This window comes from Diadema antillarum, unplaced genomic scaffold, assembly GCF_040938485.1.
Source record: "Diadema antillarum isolate AM-2024a unplaced genomic scaffold, OU_Dant_1.0 scf00000153, whole genome shotgun sequence".
Lineage (NCBI taxonomy): Eukaryota > Metazoa > Echinodermata > Echinoidea > Diadematoida > Diadematidae > Diadema > Diadema antillarum.
The window spans coordinates 85,526-108,649 of NW_027271042.1; the positions used below are offsets into that span (position 1 = coordinate 85,526).

At 36.3% G+C, this 23,124-nt stretch overlaps 1 protein-coding gene across 1 annotated transcript in view; it reads right to left on the reverse strand.

The window, feature by feature from the left end:
- LOC139721947 (betaine--homocysteine S-methyltransferase 1-like) overlaps positions 1-21,686 on the reverse strand; it is a 38,101-nt gene extending 16,415 nt beyond the window's left edge. Inside the window, exon 1 of the mRNA XM_071633269.1 lies at positions 21,587-21,686. Within this exon, the coding sequence (XP_071489370.1) occupies positions 21,587-21,686 (100 nt within the window). The remainder of the gene's footprint in view (positions 1-21,586) is intronic.
- Between the last annotated feature and the right edge of the window lie 1,438 nt (positions 21,687-23,124).

Here is a 23,124-nt window from a genome sequence, read left to right on the forward strand (position 1 = left end):
CGATTAAACTTTGAATTCCTCTTAGAATGGCAATGCTCCGTACTATTTTATGAGTGATTTCTTGATATCTAGCAAAAAGCTAAAAGTCCAATCCTCATCTCCACCAATACTATACCATTTCTTTAAAACTTTCATTATAATGAGAAGGTAAGACCCTCTTCACCCGCTTCATAAATAGATAGATAGATAGATAGATACATAGATACATAGATAGATAGATAGATACATACATACATACATACATACATACATACATACATATAGATAGATAGATACATAGATAGATACATATATAGATAGATAGATAGATACATAGATAGATAGATAGATAGATAGATAGATAGATAGATAGATAGATAGATAAATAAATAAATGAATAGATATTCTACTCGTGATAAACTCGAATTCAGTATAATATCCCGTGCCATTTTTGTCTGTGTCATTGTATATAACGTGATAAAAGCGTTGATGTGCTCCATAGAAAGACAAAACAAAGATGGAGCACCCGGCAGAAGAGAACACAAAAAAGAGAGAATATGTACACACGGCAGTGTGACGAGCAAAAAACCTTACTCTCTAAAAAAATCGAGTGAAAATATTCACAACAAAAAGAGTGAATACAAAAAAGAGTAAATTTAGAGTGAAATTGGAGTGAATTTTGAGTGAAAGTGTTCATTTTCACTCGTTTTAGAGTGACCTCAGGGATCACTCCAAAAACTTCGAGTGATCCCTGAAGTCACTCCGAAATGAGTGAAATTGAACATTTTCACTCAAAATGCACTCCAATTTCACTCTAAATTCACTCTTTTTTTAATTCACTCCTTTAAGAGTGAATATTTTCACTCCATTTTTTTGTAGAGAGTACAAAACAAAATCATGATAAAACGAAAAAATAACAATTTCAATACCACAATGTAACTTCTAAAGCGTCATTTACTGTCTTATTCAGTTCAGTTCAGTTCAGTTTAATTTATCAGAGAGAGATAAACTTATGAAGAAAATTTCACAATTTAATTTTTCGAAGATTTTGGAAGAATACCTGATTTTGGTCTTTCAAAGGCATAAAAAATTATACTTTTACTTTTGCATGATTGAACTCATTAGTAGCAGAGTAAGGTAATGTGTATTACGAAAATATTAAAATGTTTGAACAGCTTGTTACCAGATTTAACTTAAAAACAAAGCATTGTTCATTTTATAATGATCATAACATGACTTAGCAATTCGATGAATGAAAAAATAATTATCTTTATCATTTCTATCATTAGAATTCCTTCGGTTGTTATCTAACTATTCTATCTTATTAAATTAGCAAGGTACTCTCGTTCGAGTCTAAGTATGCATAATATTATTTTCATAAAAGTCATAAAAATGAAGCATTTAAACATTCAGTAAAGGAAAGACAGTTATAGCACAGTTTAGCTTCTTCCTCAAAACTTGTACAATGAATTTGGACTTGAAGGATTCAATGACTAGCGCCCTCTGTTGTGACTGTCATGCACCCTAACATTGTCTAAACGTATACTTTCATAATACAATAGGAAGAAGTCGTTTATGTAGCACACCAAACATGTCTTTTAAAAATCAACAACAACAAAGACTAGATATTGACTAGGTAGTATACTAACCTTTTGTATTTCCCCACATGGCATGAAGAGTAGCAAATCGTATATAGCTCGATGTTTGGGCTTCTCTTTGATAAACATCATTGAGGGTTCACATTGTTATAGGTTTACCTGTTTTGAATTATTGTGTATAGTAAATTATTTCATATAGCCTAGGTGCGTGACCTTACGGCACTAAGGGAGAGTTGGACTATGATTCAATTAAAAGGCTTAATGAAAAGACCGTCTAGACCATTATTCTATAACAATTTCTTGCGTTTAAGACGGCTGTCCCAGAGTTGTGTTCCGCAATATGGTATCAAACAGTGGCCATGAAAAGGGATTAGTGAGGAAATATCCCTTAATGAATGATAGAAAATTACAGTTTAATTCCTGTGCATGCATTTCTTAAATACATACCTATAATACTTATGTGCCTTCAATCCTGACAGTGTGTGTATTCATGACGTCCTTCCATGATACCTATAGCGTCCACTTAATTGGGAGAGTTTGAGGAAGGATTATAAGGAATGCATCCAGCAATGTCCAGGATTTTCTTTCTTTTTTTTTTTTGGGGGGGGGGGTCATGATTAAAATTTTGTGAACCTTTTTATAATGACACTACTGCAAGATGTGATTAAAATGTCAACATCTATCGTAACAAAAACAAAAACAAAACAAAGAGGATTGCTGCCGACTTAATCAGAGACCGCTACGCCATTGAGGATCGTATGCCACATACTGAGTTGTGTATTTTCTCTGCTGTGACACTGGACTAATCATTTTAGTGTCTTTCAGAATGGCTGGAATTGGATTGGAATTAGTCTTCAAGGATGGCTGGAATTGGGTTGGAATTACGTCAAGCAATTGGCAAGGATTTTGGAATTATTGCTGATGCCTAGTCAATGCATTTTTGTTTTCATTTATGTCATTGTGGAAAGGCCCTGGGAAAAAAATGTCATTCGAAAAAAAGCTGGACCATATGAAAAATTTAGGGGTCGTACAACCCTCCCACCCCCTCCATGCCCCCATGCAAATTATATCATTTCGGCATTGTTTCCACGTCAGTACGGGGAAAGAGTGTGCGAATCCTCATTTCTTGGGATAATTAAGAAAACGAATCTATGTGCAGTCATATTATAGTTCTGAGAGTGTCCTATAGAAAAACGGGAAGGGCGCACGCGAAATGGCGCTGAAAATCCTGATCAGCAGGACAACACAGACAGATTAGAATGACACCAGGAGTGGTTGATTCATGATTATGGACTATACCAATCAGGATGAACTTCCCACAACCAGATAGATATGAGAATAATGTGAAGAAATCTAGATATAAATACATACGCAAGCCTGTAAATTCCTTCAATATATTTTGCTTTTTCTCATATTATGACCGCTATAGCAGTCAAATTCCGTTCATCTTCCTCCTCCCCCTCTGGATATTCTTCCTCCTCCTCCTGTTCCTCCTCCGGCCTCCTCCTTCTCCGTTCTGCATTTTGCTTAGATCAGGGAGGTATTAGATTTTGGAGTCTTTAAAGTCCTGGTACAAAGCAGTGAGGTGGTCTCACCTCCCTGTACAAAGTTGATATGTATTTGAACTTGGACACGGAAACAATGATTTTTTACTGCATTAACTAAATTCATGTTGCTGAGATCAGACAATGGTTCTAAGCCTTGAGTTATCCCTGTATTATAGATTATCTCTTTCGAGGGATATAGATACACATTATTCGCTGTCAAGTGTAATATCAAGCGCCCAGTTTTGCTTGAAGAGAGGGAGAGAGGGAGAGAGAGAGAGGGGGGGGATGAAACGATAACACTAAAACATGCGGATGCCATATTCATGATCTGTCATGTCTGACTGTTGACCGATCTTCTCAATAATGGTTATTAGCATTATGTTATGGTTGCAACAATTTTTTGATACATCATTATTCGATAAAAGCAATCATGTGAAGCTGTAGACTTTGCCTTATGTCAAATCCAATTTCGATTAAACTTCTATTAGGCATGAGATATAATAATTCTCTTTAAATGATATAGATTCAAATTGAACATCATGCATGTGGAATCGATCTGTAAAGAGATGGAAATCCCATCCTGGTTGTATAGCAACGTCGTATAGTTGTGCGGTCCCCCTCCTGGCCCCTCCCTTGATTTGGATCTTTCGCATTCTCAATGGCCAACATGATGTCAAGTAAAAAAAAAATAATTATTGATTCAAGTCAATTAAATTCAAATGATTTTATTTTCACATGAAGCAATACAAAATAATATACATAAAGCTTACATGAGTACATAATATTTTAAGGAACTTTGAATTACGCTAAGTTTCAACAAAACCTCATAGCTACATTATCACCTTTGTTTTTAGACAAATAAACAATTTTAGTAAGCAATACAATTCTATTTTGTAACTCTATACATGGAAAAGAGGAATTCACAAGAGAAGCATTGCTTGTAAATTTAGTGAATTACTCTATTAGAAGATGAGGGCATCTCAAGGTTGCCTCGTGCGAAAATATTTTGTTCATTTTCTCCTCATATTCATAGACTTGTTCGCATCAATCGATTTGAATTGGATGATTTTAATGTGATGAATTATCTGAGATATTTCGCTTTAATTTGCTGCGATCTCATAAAATTTGATTGGAACATTACATCTTGAATTGGATATTGTAATCCGAAATTAATGTGCAATTCCGTGTCATGTTAAAGTCGATTTTTATATAGAGTCAAATTAAACGACAATAACACCGAAAAATAAAATAATGGAAATTGCAGCATGTTCTCAAGTTTTACTTTAAGTTAGTGATGTTCATTGCATATTACACACTCAAAACGGCTATGGAGGCGATGATCTTGTTTTTTAGGACTCTCTAAAAAATCGAGTGAAAATCACTCCTAAAAGAGTGAATACAAAAACGAGTGAATTTAGAGTGAACTTGGAGTGAATTTTGAGTGAAAATTTTCATTTTTACTCGTTTTAGAGTGACCTCAGGGATCACTCCAAAATCTTCGAGTGATCCCTGAGGTCACTCCAAAATGAGTGAAATGAAAATTTTCACTCAAAATTCACTCCCCAGTTTCACTAAAAATTCACTCTTTTTTTGTATTCACTCTTTTAAGAGTGAATATTTTCACTCGATTTTTTTAGAGAGTAATCTTGCATAGGTATGGCCTTTTTTTTTTCAGAGGGAGGGGAGGGGTTGCAGTTGCTGAATCATCCATCAAATCATGCCTTTAACCCGGTCCGTACTGAATTCTAAAATGCCTGTTTTATATAGACTAAGGGTCTTAATACGCAGGCCACGAGGTTCCCGATATAAATATATGCAACGGGTTAAAGTTATAGAACATTTTCGTGAGAGCATGCCGATGAAATGCTTATACACCTGAATTGGTAATAGGCCCTATTATGCTGATGATGAGGTAATGTTATTTTTTACAACAACAAAAAAAAAATCATTAAAAATCAGTCAAGTGGAAAATTGCCATACCTTTGGTGGTGTTTGACATTGCTTGAGGACAGGAGCTTCTGCAGGCTATGAAGAAGTTGAATGAATCAGGGTTTTTGTATTTTTAATGAATTTTTATTGATATGTGAGGTAATTTGCTATTTTTATCGTTTTTGAGAGTGGCTGGATGACTAGTCTCGTATGGAGGCTCTTAACTTTTTTTTTTTAGAGCTGGAAAGCATCCCAAAATATGTTGTTTACTTGAAAGCAGAGAAAATTTCCCTTCATCTGCTTCAATTCAAAGAAATTCTACGATTCGATTGATTTTTTTTATGATTATGGAATATGCTGCATTTTAACAGGTTTCTATATAATGGGAGCCCGGAAAAGGAGCGTGAGGCCTACTGGGTTGTTAATGGACACATAGACACCTCCTTTTCAACAGCTTAAGAATTGCGGGTGGGTTTGTAGAGTGCATAGCATACTGTAGTAACTTGTTGCATTACGGCGTATCGCATCTGATTGTTTGGATGCGTCCATAGCAACTGCCATTGTCATACATACCCTTGACTTCAAACCCCTCCCCCTACTCCACACCAGGTCCGTTGTCCTTGGCTTAAATGCTTAATAAATTAACTTGATTTAACATGCTGGTAATAGCAACTTCCTGTCGCATTTTAAGAATGTCAGTAATAGGCCAAGGGAAGAACTGCAGTGGAGGATCCATACAGGCAGGCAGGGTTGTGAAGGGACCTGATTATGATCAAGTAAGTCAAATTCTGAGGTAAATAAAAGAACAATGCTTTTACAACGTCGTTTCCGGTGATGCGAGTTCCCGCAATAATTCTGTTTTCCAAAGTATTGTCTGGGGAAACTGTTCAAACCCGATAATTTATATAACGTATTTCATATACAAAGAGTTTCCGGTTCTCTTATCGTCGACACAACATTAAAGGAGAGGGGGTTAATCGAAATAGCACAGGGATGAACTAGAGCTGGGGCACTTCCCTAATTATATCTCAAAATACATTCATCCAGCAGTCAGCAGCGATTACTATGATAGTATTGGTGCCTGGTGCACACATCGGTGATAAAGCGTATACCAAACACTAGGCAGACATGATAAATAAAATACTGATAAATGCCCACATTACAAAGCAGTGCTGCATGGTCCGACTCCGGTATAAGGAGTTGTTTCCTCCTCGTGTTAGATTAATGACAAACAAACAAAACCTTGAAAAAAAATGTCATTCAAATAACAGTGATAATGCGAAGCACCAGATGAATATACATTCATATGGCGATGAACGACCTATATAGTTTAATGAGCAATGTAATCAAATGAAAGCATAACGAGTTGCTATTTTGGGCGCCATAGGGCATAAAAAATCTTTTAAAACCGTATGGGGGAGAAACTGGATGGCATTGTTTCCATTTCCAGCATTTCCGTCAAGGGAACTATCACTTTCAATATCTTGTAAACTTATAGATTTCTTTTATTATACATTGTGATGTAATTTATGCATTCAATTCCCAGTGTAGAATATTTTTTTGTGTTACTGTTGGAAATGGAAAATTTGCATGAACAAAATGAATGAATGAATGAATGAATGAATGAATGAATGAATTAATTAATTAATTAATTAATTAATGTTTTGGGCCGTCCATTAAAATTCTCCAAGGTGTGCTCTCAGCTGTGTTCCAGTTCTTCCCGATGTGTGTCATTTTAGTTTAGTTTAGTTTAGTTTAGTTTAGTTTAGTTTAGTTTAGTTTAGTTTAGTTTAGTTTTCTTTAGTTTAGTTTAGTTTTGTTTGCTTTAGTTTAGTTTAGTTTTGTTTTGTTTTGTTTACTTTTGTTGAGTTGAGTTGAGTTGAGTTGAGTTTACTTTAGCTTAGTTTAGCTTAGTTTTGTTTTGTTTACTTTACTTTACTTTACTTTAGTTTAGTTTAGTTTTTTTTTTCTTTTCTCTTTTTTTTTTGGGGGGGGGGTCATTTTCTTCACTTTCATTGAACTGTAATGAACAGTTTGATCTTCTCCTGTCTGCATTGTTTTCCATGTGTTTGAGTGAAAATTTCCAAGAACATCTTGCCTGTCCCAGTATATATCTCTATCCATCCAAGTGTAACACAAGAACAGTAGACGCATCAATCGGATATATAATTTCTATTTGCCAATTATATAGGCCTATATAATGATATACTTCTTAGGTTTGTAATCATCATGGAAGGTACAACCTACAATCAGGTTTTTTTTTTCATTATTTTGCGGAAAATTTATAGAGGAAGTATTGAGGACTGTACATAGTCGTATAGGTAATAATTCAACAGTACTAGTATCATCTTCAAGGGAGATTTATGGTCTTTTTTTGGCATACCAAAATAATATCTTGCTCATTGAATGAGGAGAAAGCATATTGTCTTTGATGGACGATAGCCTCCTACCCCCCCCCCCCCCCCCCCCCCGGCTATACACTGGTAGACTGGTTAGTGATAATGTTAGGGTGAAGATTAGGTTTAGGGTTAGGTTTAGTGTTATAGAGTTTGGGTTATGGTTACTAATATTATAGCATTATGTCATTCAGGATTAGGATTAGGGTTAGGGTCAGTGGAAAGTTATTGTATAAGGGATAATTGCCCTAGACCCGATAGGCTTGTTGACTAAAGCAAGTAGATGAACTTAAATCTCTAGTCTCAGTGATTACTTGATTAAAAACTGATAATATTAGGGGAGTTACTGAGTATTGTAGGTAAGCCCCAATGTGGACAGCCCCTTACAGTATATACTAGTAGCCCCGCGCGCACTCCTGTGAGGCAACTGCAGCTGTTGTGCACGTTTTGTGTGAGCAATGAGCAACAAAGAGAAAGCAACACAATATTGTATCGCTTCGCGAGCTTGACCGCTCGCGTCGTATCGCACGCGAAACCAAAACATTATCAGTGTATGCTCCGAGTCTGAGCAAGCAGGATGCATGGATGAGATGCGGGTTTGATGTAGGTCATGCATGCCCTGCAGAGATATCGGCGTGTTATCGGTTCTATGTGTTGTGTTATGTTGTCGACTCATTTTGCCAAGAATGGTTGCTAGCGTCGTAAATCGGGACAAAGACAAAAGAGACTGTGAGTATCCTTTGTTACTCCGTTTGGTTTTGGGGAGACATGATTGTTACTGACACCGCCGCCGCCGCACTGTTAACGATAGATTATCTAACATTAACAAGACTAAATTTTACTACATCTGTACGTACATTAGTACGACTACGAGTTTAACGTTTGCATAGACATAACCCCTGCTGCGGTTAGCATAGACAGTGCAGTCGGATTCTATTCTACAGCTGTATGTTTTTATGTTTTTACGTCCATCTCCAGCACTTGTCTTGCAATCCTGTGAAAGCTGCCCGTGTCTGTTATTACTAACGTTAGGCCCTAGGCCCTGAATCCTTTTTGCATGATGGTGAGTAACGTTGATTTAGATCATGAGATACATTGTAGATGTGTGTATGATTTTTTTTTTTTTTTTTTTTTAATTCATGAAATGTTTATAAAAGCAATCCTGGGTTGCCGGGGTGGTATTCTGAGGTCATAATTAAGTCTGTAATTAACTTCGTAATTAAGTCGACAAGTTAATAGGCTCTTATTCATGGGCAAAATTGGTATTCTGAGGACGTTAAGTCCCCTATAATTATCCTAGGTTCCTCCCATCTAATTCAATAGTTGTTATTCGATCCATCCAATCAGACGCATTGTTAGATTACGAAGCCAGAATGATGATCACGCGCGCAAATATGCCCTCAATGCGCGCTCCTCCACACACCCCCTGTAATTACAACGCAAGAGCTCCATGCGCACACTAGTTCTATGCGGTCTTTGATTACAGCCCTTCATCTATATGCACGCGAAGAGCTCACATAAAATGACAAAATTCCCCAAAGATCACCTTTATTTCTTTTTTTCTCTGAATTCTACGGATACCATGACAACAAGACTCAACCACTCCTTGGTTACCGAAGACAGTATAAGCATCGTTGTGGCTGAGAAAAAACTCTGTAATGCGTGATATCGGAGTAGTTAATGACACTCTTTGGTATCATTAAGTTTTCCAGTAACTTTCATACTTAATTACACGCTCAGAATACCGATTTGTAATTAACTCTGTGATTAAGTCCTCTCAGAGGTGTACGCGCATTGATACGTGCAAGCGTGTAAGACTTTCCCGCCAAAGCGCTTGTTGTCATGGTTAATAAACCCCCTACTTAATTAAGCTAGATACCGATTTGCTACAATTGTAATTAAGTGCTAATCAGACACTTAATATCTAAAGCCCTCAGAATACGGCCCCTGTTTTTCAACTGGTTGGGAATGTAATTTCATCTACTCCTGATCTAACATGTTAGATGGTCATGACAGACGAGGGAGCACTTCAAACAGCTCATGGCTGCCACATCAGTCAAGGGCTTTGGCAGCACATACTACAAAATACATGTTGTACGGTAAAAGTTGATTGGTCAACACATACGACAGTAATTCGCTCATACTGCACAGAATGACAACACAAAGAAATTACAAATAACTTGGCAGATACTCCTTACAATTTACCTACAAGTGTACTAGTAAAGCCTTCCATTAGTACATCAGTGATCATAAGTTTTTTGAATAGAACATCTTCAGTTGTATCTTGAAATCAAGCCTATTGTAGACATTTAGTTTTAAAGAGGGAACACTTATAAATGGTACACTAGCCACTTCTTCCCTCAGTGTTAGAAGCCAAAATTGAACATTCAATCATATGTAGGGACTCTACAGTGGATATGATTATCAAAATGCAATCAAGCACTGTTGTTACTTTAAAAAAAAGGAAAGGAAAACTGGGACAATTTTGCAGCATACATGATGTAGGCAGTAGGCATCATACAAATCAGGAATTTTTTGTTTGTTTTGTGCTGATTATTATCATTTTATAAAAGAATTCTTTATGCCAGAGAATGTGTGCTTCAGAGTGTGTTGAATGTAAATACAGTACATTACTTTTCTCTTGTCATGCTCAAGGTCAGACACACATTTTTGTGTATGCTTCAGAAAGAAAACACAGAACCATAGATTCTATATTGTGTGTTATGTCACCCATATATCACTCCCACGCTGCAATACTGCCAAATTGCAAAATGAAATCACACCTACAGCTGTACATACTACATGTATAATTATAGTAAACAGGTGGACAGACATAAACAGGAAAGGCAGAACTCTGCACTTCAGGGTTAATGATTTGACCAGAAGAGGGTAGCTTCCTTTAAGTGCTTATATCCAAATAATTTTTTGCTGGTATTGTGTGGTTAATTTTACTTCTTACACTGCAGTCTGTTCATGTGTGCTCTTCCACAAGCATTATGACTAGTACTGCCCTGTTTTAAGGGGAATTTCAGTTCAGATAAAGGTAAGTCTGAATTAAAAGAGCGAAAACTTGGTCAAAATCCGGTTAAAAATATTTAATGATATTGTGAAATTTCAGAGATTCGCTACTTTTTGCGAAACAGTTCTCTAAGACTTGATATGAACAGTAGTGTGCTGATGATGTCAAATTTACCCCACAAATTTTCAATGAGTATGTACAATTTTTTTTTTGAAAATTCAATTTTTCTACTGTGAAATTATAAAGCATTTAATGTTTTTCCTGGTTGAATAGCTTTGAAATAATGATTAGCCAGATGTATGATCTGGGTTTGAGACTATGGCATCATTGCATTTGAATTAGAAACTGGAAATTTCAACATTTTATACATATAACGATACAAACTGTAAGGCAAGTTGTGAGGGCATGTCATCCGCAATTCATTGCATTGTTATTCAAACTGACCGTCCAAGAACTGTGACGTGAAAATTAGTGAAACTTCACAGTTCCATTTCCTCAGGTTTATTTCATCCGATTTTGATCAAATTTTCATTGTTTTGCTTAGTAAATGTTCCTATTTCTTCATAAGACTAACTTTTACTTGTCCGTCTTTCTTCTTTAACGGATAATCAATATTAATGTTGGTGAATGCATACTACATTGAAATTACAGTGTACAATATACGGTCTGTTGTTCTTTAAAACATAATGTACAATTTGTAATGCAGGTATTACAGTGTAGGAAGTACCGGTACTATGAAGTGTATTTTACACACCATATGCTGCTACCTAGGGATGATGGCATTTTATGAGTTCTAAAGATGTTGACCAAAACCATTAATTGTTTTTATTTTCTTTTGAACAAGAAGAAAAGAGTTGTGAGGAGATTGTATTCTGACCTCATCTACAGCGAATTTGCATTCATGACGTTGATATTAAAAGAATATTGAATTCATGAATACATTTGGAACTTTACAAGTCCATAGTAAACTTTCTTAGTTGATCCCTCTACCATTCTGGTTGTCTTGAAAATACATGACTCATACAAATACGGGCCATGTTGCATTGATAAAAACTATGGGCAGTATGGTAACTTTACAATTAATTGTAACCCTGCATATCAGTGGTACACGTAACTACAAAATATTGTACCACATGGGGATGAACACTTTTCCATAGCCGAGCAAAGCCAAGAAATCACCAGTAGTGTTGTTGCAGTTATACTTTGTCAAGACTCAAGACTCAAATTATTACTCCAGACCTTCCGAGTCCCAACCATTCTGAATTTTGAGGAAAGAATCTAAATTTTGACCATTCCCAGGTCTTGTGGCAATAGGAGTTTCCTATTTTTCTTGATAATTTTACTACACACTTCTGTCTGAACTGCTCCTTTCTTACTTTTGAGCCAAATCATCTCAGTCAAAAAGGTTAGGAGATCTGCTGCTTACTGCAGTTACGTTTACTGGTACAATGTATAATTGTAAAGTTGCCATGCAATGTAGACGTGCGTAGTTTTGTGCAAAGGAGCCAGTGTATGGAGCTTTGCATTTTGAGTCTGACATCTGTCAATTAAACTACAGTCTACTTTCTCTGACTATTATCAGAATGATGTGCAAGTTCAGGTGTACAAGTCACATTATACAGTTTATGCACTTGTTAAACAAAAACTGTTTTACTGTTTATAAAAGCGTAGACTGTCTTTTTGAACCAGAAATGCAAGCCTGACTTGTTGTTCCACCTCAATGTGCCTGCTAGTTTTGATATCCAACGAAAATGTTTACATTCGGAAGTCATTAACCTTGATCATTTCCTGTCACTTTGGTTCAACACATCCTTTTTAAGTAGTTCAGGTCAAGTGCCCCACAGGCAGTCACTTTTGTTTGATTGAAAGGTGTCAGTTTGACACCATTACAACTGTACATCAGTTCATGTGACATCTAAATCAAAGTTTTAAACTTCATTGATAAGCTTGTAGTTTCAAACTAAGATGCATGTCCACATGGAAACACTGATAAGAGTTTACTTTAGAGTGAGAGTCTCACTTGATGATTATTAAACCGACAAAACCAGAAGAAAAAAATATATGCACACAGCACTTGCTAGCAATAAACTCAATAATGTGTGATGATACAGTGGTGTAACAGGCATGGGAGGTTGACCCGGAAGCTAAGGGGGGAACAGGGTTCGCAGACAAGTCATGAACTATTACTTTAAAGTTTGTTTATTATCGTGTTTGCACATTGCTTTAATTACAAGTGGGAACCCCTTTCCTCATGGATAGAACGTAAACCCGAAGATGCCTTCTTGTCTAATTCTCTTATTGCTGACCTTGGGGTGCATCCACAAAGGGCTAAACTACAAGCTAATCATCAAAATTTAAAATTCGGAGTTAAATTAACTTCTCGAAGGGGTTGTGTGAATCTACATATCATTGTATCTTTTGACTTGAGATGTACACTGTACAGACTGTGTTGAAAGCTGATAGTGGAACAGATTCCAAGGTTTGAAAGGCCTCAAATAATAAAATTGATGCTGGTATTCACTTTTCATTATATTCTTTTCTTTTATGTTTTTTAAGAGAATACTTCACTCTCAAAGAGAGTGTATTTCAGAAAAATGAAAAACAAATGTTGAACTAATGACACTCATGATTAAAGAACTCTCTAGATAGTCATAAAAATTGTACACTGTATGAGAGGTATTAACTAAACGGGCATTATGTTTTGATAGTTATTCGATTCCATAAAAGAATTGTCATGCAAAGTTCAGTACAATACAAAACACTAATCTGCCACATGATTTATGGTATGAACACATTGAAATGTATACTCTATGATACAGTTTTATGTCCTTTTTTAGGAAATGCAATCCGTCAGTTAGCCTGTGTATACTTTTAATAGGAGAATTAAAAAAGGTGAAAATCTTGTGACCAGTCTGATGAAGAGCAGTTTTCAAGAGCAAGTTCTGATGATAAATGCCGTATTCAATAAGCTGTTATTTTGCAAGGGTTTAATTTTCTCATTAGTGAAAATATCTGTATACTGTAGAGTAATGTGTTCTGCTATTCAGTCTAATTTAATATTAAAGGGAATACCCAGTCATAATGTGTATTTTATATCAAAGAAAGAATTTATAATGCAATGTCAGATCTGAATTTTGTCGACTATTCAAAGCTAAACAGGAAAATTTTTAATGGCCAGCTTTCTATGTGAGACTGACAGGTAGCTAATATATTATACCTATTTATCTTATTTATTTTGTAATAGATGAATAGGGAGTACTGAATATGATGCATTCCTAATGACATTCATTTGAAAACAGAGAAGCATTTAATTGCAAACTTTACAGAAAAAGTATACTCTTCAAATTGTAAAAGCCTGTCGAAAGACAGTGGTGTTTAAAAGTTCCCTGAACAAATGGATTGTTGCACACTGCATTGAACTCTGCATGTACAATATCAGACAATACAGAGCGGTGAGATCACCTCCCTGTGTAATATCTTGTAGTGTGGCATCAGTGTGTACTGCCCCCAGGGCAACAAAACAGGACAGGCACTAGTCTCACAGAATTAATGATTCCACTTCTTAGAATGTAAGAGATCAAGCATCATTAAAAAGAAGCCCCATAAAAGTATATTTGATATCTATCATCAAATTTAAAAGGATAGAAAGGGATCCATGCTACCTGTAAAATTAACAAATGGTCAAGCCATGACCGGCACACTGACCAGTGACCCCGAATGTTTTACGATTTCATTCAGACTTTCAACCCTGCAGTGATGCAAATGTGTGTATCAGTGGCTATCACATTTAAAATGCCTGCATCAGTGCAATGTTGCATGCACTGTTTGGGCCATTCAGATTACTCTGTCACTGAAATCTACCCCCGCTTGATGTGAACAACTCCCCCCCCCCCCCCCCCCAGCATGGCCACATACAATGAATGTACTGTACGAGCTACATCATGTACACGTATGTAGCTGCCAAGGCTTTTGTTGTGAAACGTCAAAGCTGAAGGTCTGTGGAGTGGATGGCATGGTGATTTCTAAAACTCACTGATTTTTGTACTAGATGAACTTTTTTTCAAAGTGTTCCAATGTGAATCGAAAAGTCAAACATCATTTTTCATGTCTTAATGATATTTTTCATTGACATGAAAAAAAAAATGAAGTCATTCATATGATATACATGTAATTATATGCCTGAGGTCTTGCAATGTTTTCATGCATGATACAAGTACATAATGTAGTTTCTAGTACTTTCTACATTATGTGTGATGCTGAAGTCAATTGTCAGCACCGCTCTTCTACCCGAGTCATATTTTTATTTGCTGTGGGAAAGAATGGGCACAATTTGATAATGTGAAACAAAGAAAGAATAAAAGTATTGTAGTCGTTCAGTGCATGTCACATTGTGGATTCGAGGGAGAGACAGTCTGAAGTCTGTTCACTTTGTAACCATGGCATTCAAATGCACACAGACGAGGTGACTAATCGTGATTTGACCCGGACGGAGATGATGATGAGTCGAGAGCTTGGGAGGGGGGATGTCAAGGGGGTTGTTGGGAGGCCAGGACTGTCAGGAGGGGGATGGAAGGGGTGAGGGAATAGGGACGTGTGGAGAGAATAGTAGAAGCACAGTCGGTGTACTGCAATGCTGCAAAGCAGCGTAGTGTGTACAGAGTACATTGCAATCTGTACAATGTATATCATGTACCGGTATGACAAACATGATGCTGATGATCCATGAGTGCTCGCAATTGTCTCTGCAGCCTAGTCCAGCCAATGATTGTTACACACAGAAGTACAATTATTACTCAACTGTATTCTGGGCAGATTCTCCTTGAAAAGTGAGTCTATTATTGCATTACAGGTGTTGTATACACATATTTATGTATTGGGCAAGTCCAAGATAACGCGCACGTTACGTATGGGACATTCAGAGACTTTTATGACCTGAAAAATAGTGTTAATGGCCTTTGATCATATTGAACTTCATCCTGGTGATTGATATCTAGGAGAAGTATAATCATGTAAAAAATTGAGAAAAATGACCTTGACAATTATATTCTAGAAGAGAAAATATGTGCCGTTACGTATGGGACCAGAAAAATTGTGTTTTTTTGAACATTTTTTTCAACCTCAAAACTCTCTGAAAGTATATCATTCTACAACTTGTAACTCACTGTGATGAAAGTCACAACACTCAAGATTATCACAGGTAAGTTTCATGTCATTAGGCAAAAAGCTCTAATTACAGGTTCTAATTAAAGACAGACATGACGCGTTATGTATGGGACAGTTACGTATGGGACAGTTTGTCCCCCATTCATTTAGTGTGTGAAAAACCATGTTTATGGGTATTTTGCATAATTATTGAAGTAAAATCAGTTGAAACTACTCAAATACTGATCCAGATTGTCAAGGAAACAATATTCCCCAAATATTCACCATCATAATCATATTCAATCACATTTTTATATATTTATGACCAACCTGGGTATGCATGCCCTTTGTCCCCCATTCGTTTAGTGTGTGGAGAACCGTGTTTATGGGTATCTTGCAAAATAATTTTGCAAAATACCCATAAACAAATTTTTGCATAATTATTGAGGTGGAATCAGTTAAAATTACTCAAATACTGATCCAGATTGACAAGGGAACAATATTCCCCAAATATTTACCATCATAATCACATTTAATCATATTCTATATTTTTATGACCAACCTTAGTATGTATGCCCTATTTTTATCAGGATAGTTACTACTGAAAAATTGAATAGTTTAAAGTGTTTACTTCCTATGATGAAGGGCAGTTTGCCATTCAGTTTCAATAAAAATCAACTTGACACAAGAAATATCAAGTTTAATAAATAAGCAATACCTGCTGCATGGAACCCCAGTGATCGAGTAGATACAATGTATATGATGTCTGTCTAGCAGTCAGGTCATTGATTCGAGTCACACCTCAGTATGTATACCCATGAATTTTGTTGTGGCTACTATTGAAAACTGAATAAGGACAATTTGTGTATCACTTGCAATAAATAAAAAATTATTTTACTTTATTTTTTTTTATATATATCACAACCATTTCAAATTGGAACTCCATACATAAACTTTGAATTCCTCTAGTCTTAAGATTGTATGCTCTTAAGTAATTCATATAATTGGTTTCCAATCATCTCATTAAATGTTGAAAACTGAATCCTCATTTCTACAAAAAACTATACCATCCCTTTAATGCTGATTTTTCATTGTGTATTTTGCCATTTTCCCCTCCCCCTTTCTGAAAATTGTTCAGTCAAGTTCATGTATTGTTTCTAGTGTCTATAACTCAAAAAGTAGCTACAATGTTGGGATGCTTTCTTCAGGATGATTGACCATTTGTGTACTGAGAGACCTTCCCAGCTAGCTACATGCATTCACATGCAATATGTATGAGGATGTCCCATACGTAACGCATTTGTCCCATACGTAACATTATTTCAATGCCTATTAAAGATGTTTCTTTTACTTTTTTTTCTTTTTTCTCTGGTATTTAATTTCTCTAAACAATAAATTAGAACTTTCCAAAAGGGCATTAAAATAACCTTAGCAATTTCAGAAAAAACCTAAAAAAATGACCTCATTTTGTTACGTATGGGACATCTCATGATAGGACACGAGCTAAGTTGCATAATCATTTGCATAACCCTAAATATTCATACCAAGTTAAACTATGTGATGAACTTCTTATGTCCACATATAAATCAAATATCATTTGCGTTCCTTTGAATTGATATGAATTTTTATAAATGTCCCATACGTAACGCTGTGTTTCACATTTATGCAAATGAAGCCCTTGAAATTTGCATGAATTTACATGATATCATTTTTTCCTCCATGGAAATCAGAACTTCAACTCATAAGCTTCAAAATGATACCAAACATGTCAATATTGAGTGAAGATGAAATTTTGCCTTCTGAGGGGACCTTATCTTGGACTTGCCCTATTCCATTATGTATATGTGTGTGTGTGTGTGTGTGTGTGTGTGTGTACAGTACATGTGTGTGTGCTTGTATTTACTGTCTGTGGAATGGCTGTAGGTACATTGTACATAAGTATGTACAAGTTTGATTAACTAGCTATGACAAATATGCAGTTATTCATGTAATTTGTATTATGTAATATCATCTGTCTGGGGGTTTTTTAAATCATTTTTGGCATTTTGTATTGAGAGTCATCCATGGCATTCCTTGGCAGTGATAATGCAATGTAGTACAGTAGGTACATTATGTACAAAATATGTTGTACAGGTACAACTGTATACAGCAGTTTACTCAGAAATACCTGTAATGCCTTTCAATTTTTTTTACAACATCCTTTACGTACATTTGTAAGTGATTGTTCCAGTGTATTTTTACAGTACTGGAGAGATTTTAGGTCAGATTTCAAAAACTGAAAATGTCATTTCTCTAACACGTTTCAAATAGAGACTCTGGTATTGTTAAAAGCAACAATTAACACTCTTTCATACATTATGTGTGGCATGGATATTTGATGGATCTATGTACTCTGTAATTGGTATTTAATAGAAATTATACTTTAAAAGTCTACTATACAGGAGATTTCAACAAATTTGCATGCACTTTGAATAGGTATATGAAATTCCAAACAAAAGAATAGTGAGCATATAATGATTACACTTTTACACTATGTACAGTATTGATGTTGACATTGAATAATGAAGTCACAATCAATTTGTGTACAAATTATAGAATTTGGCGCATAACAGTTAAATACACCACTGCATGAATGGACTGATTAGACAGGAAATCCCAATTATCAAGTTGATGCGTAGAGCAGAGCTAAGATTACCACAAATCATTGAGGGAATTACTGACTGTTTGTGATGACCTTAAATTTATATTGCAGTAGGCCACACAAATACAGATTTCAGGAGTAATCTAACAAGTATGCTGTAAGATCAAGTGTGTAATATCATGCTTACTATAGAAGAATTAATGGCTGTAGGGTCGTGATCATTGGTATTTTAGGAGGAAAGAATACATACTTGTATAACTTGACCTTTTTTTACCCTAACTGTTGAAATAAAGCACAAACTGTAAAAATCAAGCTGAAAAGATGCAGCAACAAACTGCAGACATGTGGCCTATACAGTGGATGTGATGAGAACTTTAATACATGTAGCTCAGAATAGTATTGCACTTTTGGATTGTCACCTCCAGCTTTTATGCAATATTGAAATATACATGTACACAAATTGTCATATCACAAAAGATCACCTATACACCTTTGTAAGTCTGTACATTATGTAGGCCCTACAAAGTACATGTATTGTATCTTTCAAATACAGTATAAAGGGAGAGAGAGAGAGAATGTAATAAACATGAATTGGTACGGTTCTTTGAAAGAGATAACCGGCCATTCTATCTTGACGCAACCTTCGTCAACCTTCGTCATCCTTCTTAGACTTTAGTTGAGGGACAGCGTGAGGTCAAACTGCCCTGCTCCTGATATCTTGTGTCTAATTGGAGATTCTTTGTCGTGAGTGCCTCATTAATTGTTCCAAGAAATGTAGCCTAGATTGGATTTAGATGTCATACTTGTAAAGACTAGATTGGTTTTCCTGTCATTAACTGATACACTGTATTTGCATACAGTGCATGGTATTCATATTCGATATAATAGTGATTATACAATTTCTATAGTGCCATTTCCATTCTGATTAAATGCTGAAGGCACTGTACACTATCAAAGCAAAAAGACTGAAAATACTGCACATATCATATAATACCACAAAAGAATGATGATAGAGACATGTTAAAACCATGCTCTTATCGCATCATGAATACAGATTGCATACAGTTGTGTTCAAACTGTATACTGCATGGCTTAGTACCACGGCGAATTTTTTACCCTCCATGACATGAGTGTATGTGTGTGTGTGTGTGTTTGGGTTTGCATGAATAATGTATGGTCATACAGTGTAAGTGAGTCTACCTTGTATGAAACTCTTTTTTTTTTTTTTAGATGTTAATGTTCTGTGATCTCAGCAAACTAGAAAGAATGATAAGGATCCAGGTGTATGAAATAATCACTGATTTACAGTACATTCACAATCTTTCCTTGTGCGTAATCTCCTTCAGTTCTCCAAGTCAATATTAGCAGCAAAATAATTTCATCAGGTTTTTGTTTTGTTTTGTTTTTTCATTGTAGTATTGAGTTTTACACTGGTCAGGGTATGAAAGTGTTTTACTTCATTTTAATAATTTTAACATGAACCCTTTATTGAAATGTAATTAGATATACTTCCTTGAAGTTTCGCTGAAATTGCTTTATTTCACATTTGAGGTCACAGATTATACATGTGTAAATAGTGCATGTTGACCTCAGCCCCTATACCAGGCAACAAGAATATCTTCTTTTTCAACTAGCTGTCCCCTTTCTGCATCTTATCACAAACTGCAGGCATATTAAGATGTACAGGCCATTTCCTGTGTGCTTGGCCTTTATCTAGGACATGGATTTCTCGAAATATGGTTTCTTTGTTCCTAGGGGAAAAAAAAAAGACACCAAAATCTTAAGGAGGAAGAGCAAAATCTCTCTAGTGTATTCTTTGTAATTTCCCACTGTTTTTATGTAGTACACATGTTATGATGTTACAGGCCACTTCCTGTATGCTTGGTTTGTACCTTGGACGTTTAGAAATGTGATATTTTTGGCTCTTGATACGCACTTGTAAGAAAAGGAAAATTAAACTTTAAGGAAAAAATTGTTCAAAGCAAAATATCTCTTGTGTAAATCTCTATCATTTTCAATTGTCTTGTAGTCCAGATTAAAGTTTATTATGTTTGTAAACTCGACATTGAAACAATTACAGGTCATTATGTCCATAAAGGTGGTCAGTGTATACAAATGTACATGTAGCTTGGGCAGTATAAAAGGAGATCTCTTATGAATTCCTAGCTACGGTATGTTGCCATTTAAGGAGGGGTTCATTGAAGACAAGTCCGGTGATTTCTTTACACTGCACACGTATATTGAATACAAAAGTACTGTAGCTTTAGAGTGTACATGTATGAGGGGAAGTTTGATGCATCCTGGAGATGATCAAAGGGAAGATAAACCCCAAGAACAATGTGGATTGAGTGAAAGCAGCAACATTAGTAGAACACATCAGTGAAAGTTTGAGGAAAATCGGACAATCGATGCAAAAGTTATGAATTTTTAAAGTTTTGATGTTGGAACTGCTGGATGAGGAGACTACTATAGGTTATGACGTATGAGTGGACAACTATACAAAGAAAATATAAAGGAAATTCAACAAACATTCACTTTTCTAGAATTATGAAAGAGCAGTGGACCAACCGGTTTCAGAAAGCAGGGGGAATAATTGCTATCCTTAACATATGTCAATATCAAGTTGATGGAATTTGTAATTTTCATGAAACATGGATTTTTGTAGTATTTTCTTTATATTTTCTTTGTATTGTTGTCCACTCATACGTCATATCCTCTAGTAGTCTCCTCATCCAGCGGTTCCAACACCAAAACTTTGAAAATTCATAACTTTTGCATCGATTGTCCGATTTTCCTCAAACTTTCACTGATATGTTCTACTAATGTTGCTGCTTTCACTGAATCCACATAGCTCTTTGGGTTTACCTTCCCTTTAAATCTATTGATGGAGTATACTCACCTTCAAGGGGTAAGTCTCGTGATATTTTTAGTAACATTTCTTGAGTACAAAAATTGTGTTACTGGCTTTGATAAAGTTCAAGAGAACTTTGATAGAGTTTTACAAATTATGATATTTTACCCCCACTTTTACAATTGTAGACCGTTTTTTCCTGAAATCTTCTGCTTGAGTTTGAATATCTCCCTTCATGGCTTTCTTCCACTATTTCATATAAAAGATGCCTTTTTTCCTGTTCAACTTCAGTTTTGTATTACATTTTCAGAAATAAAGGTACAAGTCATGTATTTATACTCTTGTGCTTCCAGGGCCTTTAAACAGGTCCTGAACCCCTCCTGCAAGGAACATCATGCTTCGCGCTTGTCATGCGGGCACGCATTGTACGGCACACTTGTACATTGTACAGTTGTACAGCATACATACACGTACGTGTACATACACGACATGTACGTGCAGTCAGAATCTCCAACTTCCAGGGAGTCCGGGCAGGAGAAGCTCCTGTGTAAGAGGTGCTTGGTGTTGGAGTCTGGTAGATTCATCTCGTGTCATGTATAGAAATGACTCTTTTTTTTTTTGTTAACAAGTTTGATATGACCACTACGTTTGCTGTGTGCAATCGTGCGTGTAGTATGGAACGCCATATGTTGCAAAAGTCGGGGAAACCATTGATCAGTGGTTTTAAACCACTGATCAGAGGTTTTTCTTTGCTCGTGCAAAGTAAAAACTACTGATCAGAGGTTTCCAACTCTGCACGAGCAAAGCAAAACCTCTGATCAGTAGTTTTAACTCTGTACGCACAGCTCAAAACCACTGATCAGTAGTTTTAAACCTCTGATCAGTAGTTTTAACTCTGTACGCACAGCTCGAAACCACTGATCAGTAGTTTTAAACCTCTGATCAGTAGTTTTAACTCTGCACGCACAGCTTGAAACCACTGATCAGTAGTTTACACTCTGCACGCACAGCCCAAAACCCCTGATCAGTAGTTTTAACCCTGCACGCACAGCTTGAAACCACTGATCAGTAGTTTTAACTCTGCACGCGCAGCTCGAAACCACTGATCAGTAGTTGTTACCCTGCACGTGCGAAGAATTGTCAATGTTCGAGACAGTGGGACACTTTTCAGTGGTGGACAGGTTATTTCGCCAACGATGGCCAACCAAGATATTGTACAATAATGTCATACAAACAGGGAGGTAGAAGACACCTCCCTTGGTAGAGTATTCAAAGAGAAAACTTAACACTGTTGGCGAGACATTTGACAACAAGCATTTTGTGTCCGCCCTGCCTAATTGAAACCTCTGATCAGTGGTTTCGAGCTGTGCGTGCAGAGTTAAAACTACTGATCAGGGGTTTTTGGCTGCGCGTGCAGAGTTAAAACTACTGATCAGGGGTTTTGGGCTGTGCGTGCAGAGTTAAAACTACTGATCAGAGGTTTCGAGCTGAGCGTGCAGAGTTAAAACTACTGATCAGTGGTTTTGGGCTGTGTGTGCAGAGTTAAAACTACTGATCAGTGGTTTCGAGCTGCGCGTGCAGAGTTAAAACTACTGATCAGCGGTTTTGAGCTGTGCGTGCAGAGTTAAAACTACTGATCAGAGGTTTAAAACTACTGATCAGTGGTTTCGAGCTGCGCGTGCAGAGTTAAAACTACTGATCAGTGGTTTTGAGCTGTGTGTGCAGAGTTAAAACTACTGATCAGTGGTTTCGAGCTGTGCGTGCAGTTAAAACTACTGATCAGTGGTTTCGAGCTGTGCGTGCAGAGTTAAAACAACTGATCAGAGGTTTCGAGCTGTGCGTGCAGAGTTAAAACTACTGATCAGGGGTTTTGGGCTGTGCGTGCAGAGTTAAAACTACTGATCAGAGGTTTTGAGCTGTGCGTACAGAGTTAAAACTACTGATCAGGGGTTTTGCTTTGCTCGTGCAGAGTTGGAAACCTCTGATCAGTAGTTTTTACTTTGCACGAGCAAAGAAAAACCT